The sequence below is a fragment of the Arachis hypogaea genome, chromosome 3 (assembly GCF_003086295.3).
Source record: "Arachis hypogaea cultivar Tifrunner chromosome 3, arahy.Tifrunner.gnm2.J5K5, whole genome shotgun sequence".
NCBI classification, from domain to species: Eukaryota; Viridiplantae; Streptophyta; class Magnoliopsida; order Fabales; family Fabaceae; genus Arachis; species Arachis hypogaea.
This window is the reverse complement of record NC_092038.1, coordinates 128,916,933-128,928,746: the sequence shown is the minus strand read 5'-3', so window position 1 is coordinate 128,928,746 and position 11,814 is coordinate 128,916,933. Positions and strand designations below refer to the sequence as shown.

Genomic DNA, 11,814 nt, shown 5'->3' with positions numbered 1-11,814 from the left:
CTTGCCTCAGTTTGTCAAGTACGGTGGTATAAGCTGCATGTCCATACATCTATATCTTTAATCTATATGTTATTTCCAGGCATACAATTCTACCTTACCGTCATTAACTTATGCTTTAGATGATAAACACGATAATCGTTTCTGTTGTTAATGTGCACGTAGCATTGCAAATTGACTGATCTCCCAATATTAGAAATGTATGTCAATTAGTGCCTGTGAAGTTTGAATGTAATTTTAAGCTGTGAAGCTTGAATGTAATCTGATTCACTTCACCTACATTTTGTAGCTTTGAATTTTGAATTTTGAAACTTCACACTGATTTGTTAATACCCTAAAAATGCTAATTAGTAGTGGTTGTTTATTGATTTAAAGTTGTTGCTGTGCTTCATTTAGTGCATTTTATTCATCACTTCCGGTGTTTTAAGCGTGTGTTTTAAATTACATCCAGAAGTCATGATCCCTTACAAAGAATTTCAAAACCGCGATTGAACCACATGCATTTTCCAACGAGTTTTTTTAGGAGAAGTGCATCTGAATATCCACTAAACGTTACAACCAATTACATACAAAATATCCACTTACCATACATACAAAATATCCACTAAACATAGAATCGCTGTAAACATGCCCCTAACTACCATGTCCGGTTCAACAAAAGGGTGGACAACGACCAATTAATAATACATCAGGTTTGACAGTGGATTTGCAGCTATTCGCATGACACCACTTCACACCTACACTTCTTGAATCCCTATTAAAATCAGTGATATCTATAGCACATCCACATACCAAGGAAAGCCAACATAGCAAAAACTTGTTTTAACGTTGATGACCTATAGACGGTTTTGTACCCAGATGAAATGCAGACAATATTTGGTGTGCGGCTACAGCCTACCGGAGAACGTGAAAGGGTTCGACCAACCTACCGTTGCAACACACGGTGGTGACGACTGTAGGCCCCCTTTGCTCAATCGGCGAGAGACATGACTGGCCCGGACGTGTTGGTCCCAGCGAAGTCGCTGTTAGCAAACCCATCCTGCGTGTCACTATAGTAGAATTGGAACGAAGGAATCTCCGCGGTCGCATACAGATCGCCAGATAGGTTATCATAGAGCTGACACCAATGTAAAAAACAAATGATTAGATCCATTTAACAGAGCAGAAAACTTAACTATATCATCTATAAAGCGACCAACCCACCATGTCAGAGTCCATCGAATCCATGTCATCTACAACTACGCTGGATGATTCCATTGTGCGGCGGTCCGGACACGTCGTCCTGTTGTGTCCCACCTCCCGGCACAAACGACATCGCTGGGTTTTCTTTCCACCATGAGCACCGTTACCCTTTGTATTGTGCCTGGGTGGATTCCGCGCCGGGGTCTGCCAACCTCAGTAGGTGGCCCCTCGAGTGGAAAACTGGTGTCCCATGCATCTTCGTTCTCGAAGTGCTTCAGCATCAGCACGACAATGTCTCTTGCAAACTGGAACTTTTGGGTGTTGTGACATGCAATCTTGCACACTTTCTGGTACCAATCCATCAGACACCAGTGTTGTGTCAGTTGTACAGAATCCCAAATCACGCCCATCGACTGCACCGCCACAAGTTTTGCATCCTTAGTCCATCTCGGTAATATCAGAGACCTCGGGATCTCATGAACATTGTTAAGAACAAGCACTACAATTATATGTTCGCAGGGGACCCCGAAACATTCTATTCTCATGCACGTGCCTCGGACCTCCCTCGTATCAGACGTTGCAACAACACGCCAATCCTTCCCCGGAGTGCCGTATCGAGAGACGGTGTGGATAAAATAGGAACCGTTGTCTTCAGAGTCAACCACCCTCATTGCACAGGCCCTGTCAAGAATGGGAACAAACAAATAGAATATCGCACGAGTGTAGTTGTCGGCTGCACTCCGCTCTAGTTGTTTCAGGTTGGTGGTCATAACAGGGTCACCCTTTGCACACTCGAAATCAGCCTCCACCTCCTTTGCATGCACGAACATCAAGCATCGATGGAAATGACGTAAAAACTCAGTGTAACTGTATCGAGACTTAACATACCGTGATATCACAGCGTGCAAGCCCTCGCACCTTGATGTTGTTCGAAATCTGGCAAAGAACTTTTCCCGTATGTGTGATGTGGCCCAACTGTGCCTTCTCTTGTACATGTCATGTACCCATCTTTTATCAGCGACGCCAAATTTCTCAACCATCTCAAACCACTTTCTCTGAAATGTTCGGACCTCGTAGTCGCCAAGCATGCAATCCCTAAACATCCTGGTGAATTTGGGCTTTCGGATGTTGCTCGTGACGTTTCGGAGTAGATGCCAAGCGCAGAGTCGATGATGAGCCTCTGGAAAAACTTGCTCGATCGCAGACTTCATTTGCCTGTCACCGTCGGTTATTATGGACACAGGAGTCTTCCCTTTCATTGAAGTTTGCAACTGCTGAAGCAGCTAGACATAGGTCTCTTCTTTCTCATCTGCCACCAGTGCAGTGGCAAAGACAACCGTTTGGTTGTGGTGATTCACACCGGAGAATACCACAAGAGGTGAAAGGTAAACGTTTTTCTTGTACGTTGCATCAAATGCAACCACGTCTCCAAACACCTGGTAATCAATTTGGCTGGTGCCGTCACACCAAAACAAGTGTTGCAACACGCTTTCACCGTCAACAACTTCCTTGTAGTACAGTGCTGGATCATTTGCCTTGCACTCTCGGAGATACCTTAGGCACGATTCCGCATCTAGGCCACCCTCCCTTCGTTGCTTCGTATTTACATTGTGCATGTCCCTTGTTGTGTACGGGACATTATGATACCCGCCGGCCAGGCTCGCTATAAAACCGTGGATTCGAGAGACGCCAATGCCTCCTTTGCGCATGTCGTTCATCTGCTCGATGTCTGCTTCGCTCATCCTCTGATGGCCCGGGAGCATGGAAGAAAATCGTAACTCAAGAACGTGGTGGTTATGCGCATCTGAAAAGTACGCAACGTGCCAACGTCCTGATTCATCGTCCATGCGGAGTAGCATCCTTGCAGGGCATCCATACCATGTCTCGGCCCTCGGCCTCTTTTGCCGGTTAGGCATCGAGTAGAACTTCGGGGATCGGTACCCTTGTCGGTGGCACACGAACTCCTGTCGTATCCTTACTTCGCCGCGTTTTTCGCTTCTGGAACGTCTCGCGCCGAAGCCATGATGCTTTGCATATTGCTGGTAAAACTCAAATGCAATGTCAACATCTGCGAAATTAAACCGAAGAACATCCTCCTCGCTCAAGTTCAAAAAATCAATCCAACCTATCGACTCCACAGAATCAACAGCGTAAAACTCGTCTTCCGCATAATTGTCAGACATTCCTCTGGCGCCGTCCAAACTATCTTCCAATTCAACCGCATCCCCATTGTCGACATCGGCCTCTGCATGATGATCGTGTTCTGTATCATCTTCCTGAAAGTCGTGCTCGTCTGACTGCATCCCTGCAGAGCGTTCGCCCTCAACCGGATGGTCGTGTTCTATTTCATCTTCCTGTAAATCGTACTCGTTCAACTCCATCCCTGCAAAGCATTCACCCTCAACCAATCCAACTCCATGGTCTGCTTCACCCCAGTGGTATCTTCATCCCCGGCAACCCTGTGCCAAACAACAACAATGCGGTAATTTGGCGAAACACGCAAAATTGGGGGATGTACTTCAAAGACAATTGTAGACCTATGACGAAGAAAAAGGGGGATATTTGTAAATCAAGTGAAGGTTGATAATACAACAGGTACCTTCTTTCCATTATGGAGACGGCGAAGCCATCTACTGCCGAAGACAACCGACAATGCAGATCAGGTACCGTCGTCGTCAGAGGTGGTGAGGCTGATTGTGTGCTTGGATCCGCCTAAACAGAATCGTTAACACTGAACAATTTCTCAATCCCAAAAAAAAATAGCGTTTCGTGGTTCAAAATCTTTGAATCTCGTCAGATGAGTTGCTGGAACAACACGCCGCCAAAGCCACCGTCGGTGAGTGGGGGGAGAAGAAGAAGTTAGCTGAGTCATTATCGATGGTGGAGATAGGAAGGGACGATGCGATTGCGACGGAGGAGAAGGGAAGGAAGAAAACCTGGGCTAGAAGAAGAGTTAGCCGTAGTAATAACTGTTAACTAAACTCGAGTATCCAACTAATTGTAGAATTAACTTAAATGTATTTATTTTAAAAATTGAAAATTGACCCCTCTATTTTATACGAAATTGTAGAAAACACCCAACAAAAACAAGTATATATATTCTTGCACTACCTGGCTGACCGGTGCGCCAAACGATTTTGGCGTTTCGATGCGCTAACAGAGAGCGCGTACCGAATCCGTGCCCATCTAAAATATAGAGATATCTGTCAATAAGTAAACACGCAATATTTCTCATTTTGGCGTCAACTCCCCACCAGGACTTTGATTATTATTCTGTGTTGAGTGTTAGATCTTATAACACCCCTTCAGTCTGAAAGGAAAAACAATATTCATTTTTATACATTAAAATTTAATCCAAATATTCTTTTAACATGTTATCCGATTAAGACCAACATTCAAGTATACTAATAAGCATCTATTTCAAGTATGGACTAAAATAAATTTAAGTACAAAGCCAACATAAACCATCTTATGAAAACATCCAGCTTAAAAGATATCTACGTTTGAGTCTAAAATCTCGTATTTGACTCGTCTCCTCTTACTATCTATTCTAAATAAAAGACAACCAAAATGTTTAAATGATTGATCCATCTTGCTTCATTAAAAAATAAGCCACAGTAAGATATATAAGGAAAAATTTCTCACCACTGAAAGCACGACATCCGCACATTTAATTGAGAAAAATATTACAAATATCTAAGGAACATTACCTAAATTTTATCCTACCTAACAAATTAGGTCAAGGGTATGAACTTGGAAATTGCTTATAATCGGTAGGAGAGAATGCATTCCGATCATTGTGCTAAAGAACCTTACCAATTATAATTTGACATAGGTTGAAACTGATTCTACTAGACAGTCGTGGTTTTGAAATAAATTGTCATTAAATTACATGCAATACATACCAAGGGGCATAAGAAGTTTCTTCAAGTGGTTCTCACCTGCTGCTTGCATCAAATGGATTTGGAAAAATGATCAACAAGTCGGCACGTTACATAAACAAGCTTCCGACAAAGTACAACTAATGTAAACTCTGATCCTCCACTATAATCAAAACTTCCTCTGACAAAGAATTTTAGTACATTTAACAGGCCCTATTCGTAGTCACCTGAAATCCAATGTGATCTATGTCACCACAAGAAAGTTACCGATACCCTCCTCTTCCTCCTCCTCTTCCTCTTCCTCTTCCTCTTTCTCGACCACCCCAGCCCCTGCCTCTGCCCCTTGGACCACCCCTTCCACCACCAGATAATCCTTCCAGCGCTCTATTGACAAGCTGATTTGGCAAACCGCCACCACCTCCTCGACCCTTCTTTGATGGAATATTGTTGGATCCATTAGTAGAACCAGAAGATCGTTTGGATCTGAAGTAAAATAAATAAATAAATAAGTTAATCAATTTCAAATATTTATATTGCACAAAGGCCAAAGCCATGAGATCTTTGATATTCCAAGCTAGGGGGTGAACATGGCCTGGGTCAGGCTGGGTTTTAGTTAGACCCGGAGCCGATTGTAATATGTTTCCGGTTCTATTTTAAAAACCAACAACCACCCTAAATTAACCCGAAACAATATGGTTAAACCGGGTCAACTCAATAAATTATATAATATTTTAAACCCTAAAAACCTTATCTGTAAAGATTAAATTTAATAAATATTATATAATATTTGTACGAAAATAAATTATTTTAAGGCAAGAATAACACAATATAATGTAAAAGATATTAATTGAAATATAAAAACATAACATTTCATTACTAATTCCACTTGAAAGTATGTATTTTATTTATAAAACATGGGCTCAGGCCAAGGCCGAGTCCAACAATGCATGACCCGAACCCAGCACAAAAAGGACATCGGGTAAAGATAACAAAACCAAACCCAGCAAAATATGCTTGGGGTCCAGGCCAAGCTGGGCTTTGAACACCCCCATGCTCTGTAGAGCAAAGGATTGTGATGAAAAAGCTACTGTCACTAGGGAAAAAGAGTAAAATGATATTTAAAAGAAGAGAAGGAACTATACCCAGTTGCTGGTGTGGTAGATGACGCAGGTTTTGTTGCCTCCTTCCAAGAAAGGTTGACTCGCTTATCTCCAATGAAAGTCGGCACTTTAGCATGCAATGGCTGATCATATAAATCAAATTAGTAAATATATATAAGAAAATAGAATAACGTATGTGACAGCACATCTGCAAAAGAAGCTGGCACTGCAGCCCTCTTACCTTTGTCATGGTCAAAATGTTGTTGCAGGTCCGCAACCCAGTTGTAGCATTCTGTTTCTTAGTTTTCTGCAACATCGTGTAAAAATGTTAGCACACAACATAATCAGAGAAAGGCAATACATTACTTCAAAACCACAAAAACTCACAATTTTTTCCTTTTCTTCATCAGTTTTAGCATCAGCCATAGATTTGCTGTTTTCAGCCATTCCTTGTGTTAATTTCTTAATCGTGGCCCGGGTGAACTCCTCAACATTATTCAACCTGGGTGAGAAAATAACAAAAAAAAAAGGTGATCAGAAAACAAAAATCATCAAAGTTTGTACAAAACGGGTCAAAAATGGTAAAACAATGGAAAAAAGTTACTAGTAGACCACTCTCAAGAACAGGACTGAACAGTCACTGAGAACTCACAAATAACAAAGTTTACTTCTTATTGAACTCTGAAAAAGCCTATTAATATTAAAATGTTAATAACCCACCCCTGCTAAGTGCAGGCTTCATACAATGATCAGGTTATAATATCCATTTCATAAAAGGGTATTACGTATTAACTTTGGGCTGAATTGACACCCAACTAATAACAATAGGTTCAAATGGCACAATAATCCCCATAATAGATAGTAAAGATGAGAGGTACAATCTATAAGGAAAAGGAGAATTTAAAAACAGTTGGGCACCAAAATCCAGATGATGGGAGAGTTGGTAAACAAGGACAGCACTAACACGATGCCAATTGAGATAAGTAGAAATCATGAATTTTCACAAAGATGTTCCAGGCAGGGAAGCCTTTTAAGGTTATGAAAAAGTTAAAATGTCTTAAAATTTGAAAGAATAGAAACAGGATATGGTGACATAAGAGTCGAGAATGAATTCTTGAAAGAGATTGAGGCAATGTATAGATTGAATATGTATGGCCTTGGTTCTACTGAAGATCACATAACAAGAAAAATCTACTAACAAATATGAGGATATGTTAAATGATCTTAAGAAAATGAAACAAAAAATCTGGTGAACTCTGTTTTATTTTTATTAAAAGATGGATAATCATAATACCTCTCAGTAAAATCATTGTATTGCTCTGAAAAGTCCTCTCCGAGCCTATCAGATGGCTGACCAGTAACAATCTTATAACCGCATAAACTGTTTGTAGCATTGGGAACCTACAGAATAATCAAATTCAGCCATGCCTTGCATATAGGGTGCCAACACAACATTATGATATTTTCTTAAAGATAGAGGTAATACCTTGTGAGCGAGGTGATGAAACGTGTACAACAAGCACTCAACATATGTAAAGTTCATCTCCTCCCCAGACTTCTTCCAAGTCATATATTTCTGTTAAGAGCAAGCCAGCTTAATGAAACATAAAAAGAGAGAAGAAATTACACCCATATAGAGCAAATTGATATATTGTCCGTAGTCCTGAGATTTTTTTTTTGTATTAATTGAGGCTGTGAATGATTATGCACAATAATTAATCACATCATTAATAAATTTGACTCAAAATGAATATAGTCTTCAAAAAGTGACCTTACTTTTGTCTTTGTCAGGACTCATGAATAAATATAGGATATTTAAGTGATCAACGATGAAATAAACTTTGAAGGAATAAACTGATATAATCCAATCTTTTAGTAATCAAACATTAATTCTTTCATAAAAATAACGAAGTAGAAAAATTGAAGGAACAGAGATTTGACCTTTCATATAACAGAATAAACTAGACTTAGTAGACAAAAAACGTTAAAAGTTTTCATAGCAAGAAGCAGTGCCCTATCCAAGAATTAACGCATTGAAATATGTCAAACATGCCATTTTTAAATAATATATACCTTCAGCAACTGAACAATAGAAGGAAGCATTTGGCGTGAATCTTGCGGTGTTGTGTAAGGTGAAAATTCTGCAAGACTTCTGAGCAAATCTACTTTCCGTTCCCCAGGAAGCTGAGAGGGATAGAATCATTTTAAGAATAAATTGATAGACATGACTATTCTTCCCAACTTAATTATCTAAAGTATTACCTGGTCAAAAACAGGTATTATGTACTTGTTTATATAGTTGAGAAATTTGTTACTAGATGCACCCCTCTGCAAGGAAAATATCAAATAAATAAATAAATAAGAAAAAAGACTAAACGAAAAACAGTATGAAAACAATAAAGGGGTGTAAACACTCCTTACCACAACAAATGGAAGTGCCATATGAAGGCATGATATCAACCTGTCAATATGATCTGCATCGGAAACCTACAAATTGCCAGTTTTAAGAAACCACAGCATGAGACCAACAAATAACAATATTAAACATGCAACTAATATTACGCCTAAAATCATACAATCTTGTATAAATATAAAACAGACTCTTTTGATACCCAAAATGACCAAGTTTGTGTGTCTAACTGGATGAGAGAGAGAGAGAGAGAGAGAGAGAGAGAGAGAGAGAGAGAGACATTGAACTGTGCATCTAGATCAGCTTGCCCTTCAATGATTCCAATCAGCTCTTTCATCCTCTCAGGCGGAGCCTTCTCTCCAAATAGGTTCAAGCTCTTGAGGAAATCTATAAACATTCTAAATTCTATACCAGTTACATCTTCTACACTCTGCGATGAAATGAAACCAAAAAAATTCATCAACATCCAAAGACACAACAACAATAGCAGAGAACTAAACTCAATTGATAAAAGTAACAAGATAGGCTGATTAGGAATACCTTTTTTATGAGATCAGTTATGTGTCTTTCCATTTCTTCTTGGGGCTTCAACAGTTCAGCTTTAATAGGGAAAACCTAAACAAAGATATCTGAAACTCAGCATATGCTTATATTTTAATGATGCAATAATAATAATAATAATAATAATAATAATAATAATATGGACATTATAGTCAAACTTTCTCTACTCACCTTATCTCGAACAAAGTTGATAACCTTTTCACGAATAACTTCATCTGTACTTGGCTCTTCAACACTCCCAATGTGCTTAAACAAAGCCGTCAAAGAAGCTGCATTGACAATCATGCTATAAGAGACAACCAAAATGCACCACTAATTATAATGTTTGGAATCTATAAATAATATTGTATGATTATTTCAATATTATTAATTAAGCATTCAAATATGCATTATATAACAATACAGGTTTCTCTTTAACTGTAGCTTTCAACGAAAAAATCGTAAGTCCACCAACACTATTCCCTGCAGCTTTATTTACAAAATTATTGAACAGGCAATTAATCCCATCCTTGCTATCTGAGTAAATGTTTCAAGTTTTATCTCTTCATCAATCCATACTATAACATGATACAGGTGATCTTAATTGGGTGCAGGGAAGAAAAACTAGGGGGGATTTTCTAAATAGGACTCACTATTCATCCCACTATTGTGACGACTCCAGCCAATTGACAAACCAATACTTTCAGAGTAACATATTTCCCAAAAGCACATACCATGTCCATCAGTTAGGTGTTAGACAAGAGTATTGTTAGATTGCCATTTTCTTTTTCCATTATACATAGATGACAAGGCTTGACATGGATCATGCCTGATGGCTCCGTTGTTTATAGATAAGATTGGCTAGTTTTACTACCCGTGAAAGGAAAAAGTTGCACATAGAGTAAATCAAATGTAAGATCAGCTTGAGAATTAGTTTACATGATAATGAAGATTAATATATCAGAAGAAGTTCTTGAATTCAAGTTTAAGCACTTTACTACCAGCTACCAACTATAGGGCTTTGGATTGGCATTTTGCTATATTTCTATTCCCATGTCACGTTAGTGTACATGCAACTCAGCAATCATCACACTATGCAACACCTAGAATTAGAAGCAAGTTATTTTTGCTTTAGAGTAATGTGGACACACTGTTTTAATCTAGATTAACTGAAGGTGCTTAATAAAATTTAAATCATTCAACTACCATAATCTGCTCTGCCAGAGAGACTTTTTCCTAGCATAAGGGCAAATCAGAATACCTTTCACATCCTGTCGCAGCAGAGACATAAGAGCCTTATGTACAGCATCACGCTCCACGAATTCCTCTAAAAGCAACAAGGGGGTAAAAATCAGAATCTCAATTGAGACCAACGTCTTAAGAATGCAAAATCTTCAAACAAAGACTGCAACATACCAGACCCAAGAATTTGCACTAGAATATCAACCATCTTCCCAATGTTTTCAGGCGTATCCTTGCAGAAAAGAGGCAGTCCTCTAATTGCTTGCACCCGTACCTGTACAGCAGGATCATAAATTCATAACACAAAAGAGGGAAAACAAACCTCAGGAAAGAATAATAACACTGCATTCCTTCACTGGAAAAAGAATAATAAATAAACACAACAAGAACAACAAAGCCTTGTCCTACTAGGTAGGATCCACAACATAGATCAAATGACTAACATTGCTCCCTGTCATGTAAAGACGAATAAAATAAAAAGAAACAATAGATATGCAGAATTAAAAGCAGTATAGCTACTGACCCCAAGTTCTTCAGCCTCAACCAGATCAAGATGGGCGTCAAGGGCGGGACCAGAGAGGTCAGGGAAGAACTTGTAGAACCTAGGAATAAGCTGCGCGGCGAGCTGCTTCGCCTTTACGCTCGTCTTCGCCGCATCTATGATTCCCTGGTAATCATTCACATGCTGCCAATCCAAACAAACAAATAAACACGATTCAAGACACAACCATTACACAATCGAAAACCCTAGTACTCCAAACTGAAAAGGAAAAAGTAAAAACACATAAAGAACTTCAATAATATATGTTTCGTTAGTAGTAGCTGAAAGAGAGAGGTGACCTGAGACTTATCGGTGGCAGCGTTGAGCTTCTCGCCATACTCGTAGAGCTTCTCGATGTAAGCAGCCTCTTCGGAAGGGTCAGTCATTGGGATTGGAAGGTTCTGCCACTGAAATTGGAATTGAAATCGAAGGGATAAATTAGCTTGCGACGAAGAAGAACCAAAAGGGGATGGGTTTTAGGTTTATGTTTGATTTGAGTGTGGTAATCTGAGTTGTTCTCACTCTACGTTGAGGAAGAAAGAAAGTGTGAATGTTAACTGACTAACTGTAGCAGTAAACTAGTACTGACCTGAAGAAACAGCTCAGCTCTCGTCTCACGCGCGCGAGGGTTGAGTTGGGAATTGGGATTCAGTGATGGAGGGTCGACCTCGTCTTTCGATGGGGTGAGTTCAGTTTCCTTCAGGTAAACGCTAAACCAATAGTGCACCGTTTCGTCTTTTATCTTCTTCACTAGGGAAATTCAATTATTTATTCACTTGGATGTAAACACAGGTCATTCTTATTAATTACTATGCGTGTATTTGAATCAATTTACAAACAGCAATTAGTATAAAATTAATTTTATAAATTTGATTTTGATAAGAAAAATAAATTTATATTAAAGTAATTTATGTTTAACAA

At 39.2% G+C, this 11,814-nt stretch overlaps 2 protein-coding genes across 4 annotated transcripts; both read right to left on the bottom strand.

Moving 5' to 3' along the window:
- Nucleotides 1-472: 472 nt before the first annotated feature.
- Nucleotides 473-4,489, bottom strand: LOC112791537 (protein FAR1-RELATED SEQUENCE 5-like). 3 transcript variants are annotated; one of them, XR_011880352.1, is made up of 4 exons: nucleotides 4,291-4,489; nucleotides 3,779-4,115; nucleotides 1,201-3,638; nucleotides 473-1,114 (listed from the first exon to the last, which is right to left on the bottom strand). XR_011880352.1 is itself a non-coding variant. In XM_072233514.1 (3 exons), exon 3 carries the CDS (start codon nucleotides 3,558-3,560, stop codon nucleotides 2,463-2,465), a length of 1,098 nt encoding a protein of 365 aa, XP_072089615.1. In that variant the 5' UTR covers nucleotides 3,561-3,638; nucleotides 3,779-4,115; nucleotides 4,291-4,489; the 3' UTR covers nucleotides 473-2,462. The 3 variants fall into 3 exon arrangements, 2 of the variants coding, with proteins under 2 accessions (XP_072089615.1, XP_072089614.1); XM_072233514.1 differs by having other exon boundaries at nucleotides 473-3,638; XM_072233513.1 differs by lacking the exons at nucleotides 3,779-4,115; nucleotides 4,291-4,489 and having other exon boundaries at nucleotides 975-1,114; nucleotides 1,201-2,451.
- Nucleotides 4,490-4,750: 261 nt separating this feature from the next.
- Nucleotides 4,751-11,638, bottom strand: LOC112791535 (apoptosis inhibitor 5-like protein API5). Its single transcript, XM_025834402.3, has 17 exons — nucleotides 11,483-11,638; nucleotides 11,193-11,300; nucleotides 10,876-11,037; nucleotides 10,527-10,626; nucleotides 10,372-10,437; nucleotides 9,303-9,400; nucleotides 9,111-9,185; nucleotides 8,851-9,000; nucleotides 8,582-8,647; nucleotides 8,423-8,488; nucleotides 8,234-8,344; nucleotides 7,647-7,736; nucleotides 7,455-7,561; nucleotides 6,548-6,662; nucleotides 6,402-6,467; nucleotides 6,203-6,303; nucleotides 4,751-5,543 (listed from the first exon to the last, which is right to left on the bottom strand). The coding sequence occupies exons 2-17, from the start codon at nucleotides 11,277-11,279 to the stop codon at nucleotides 5,324-5,326; spliced, it is 1,680 nt and encodes a 559-aa protein (XP_025690187.1). The 5' UTR covers nucleotides 11,280-11,300; nucleotides 11,483-11,638; the 3' UTR covers nucleotides 4,751-5,323.
- Between the last annotated feature and the right edge of the window lie 176 nt (nucleotides 11,639-11,814).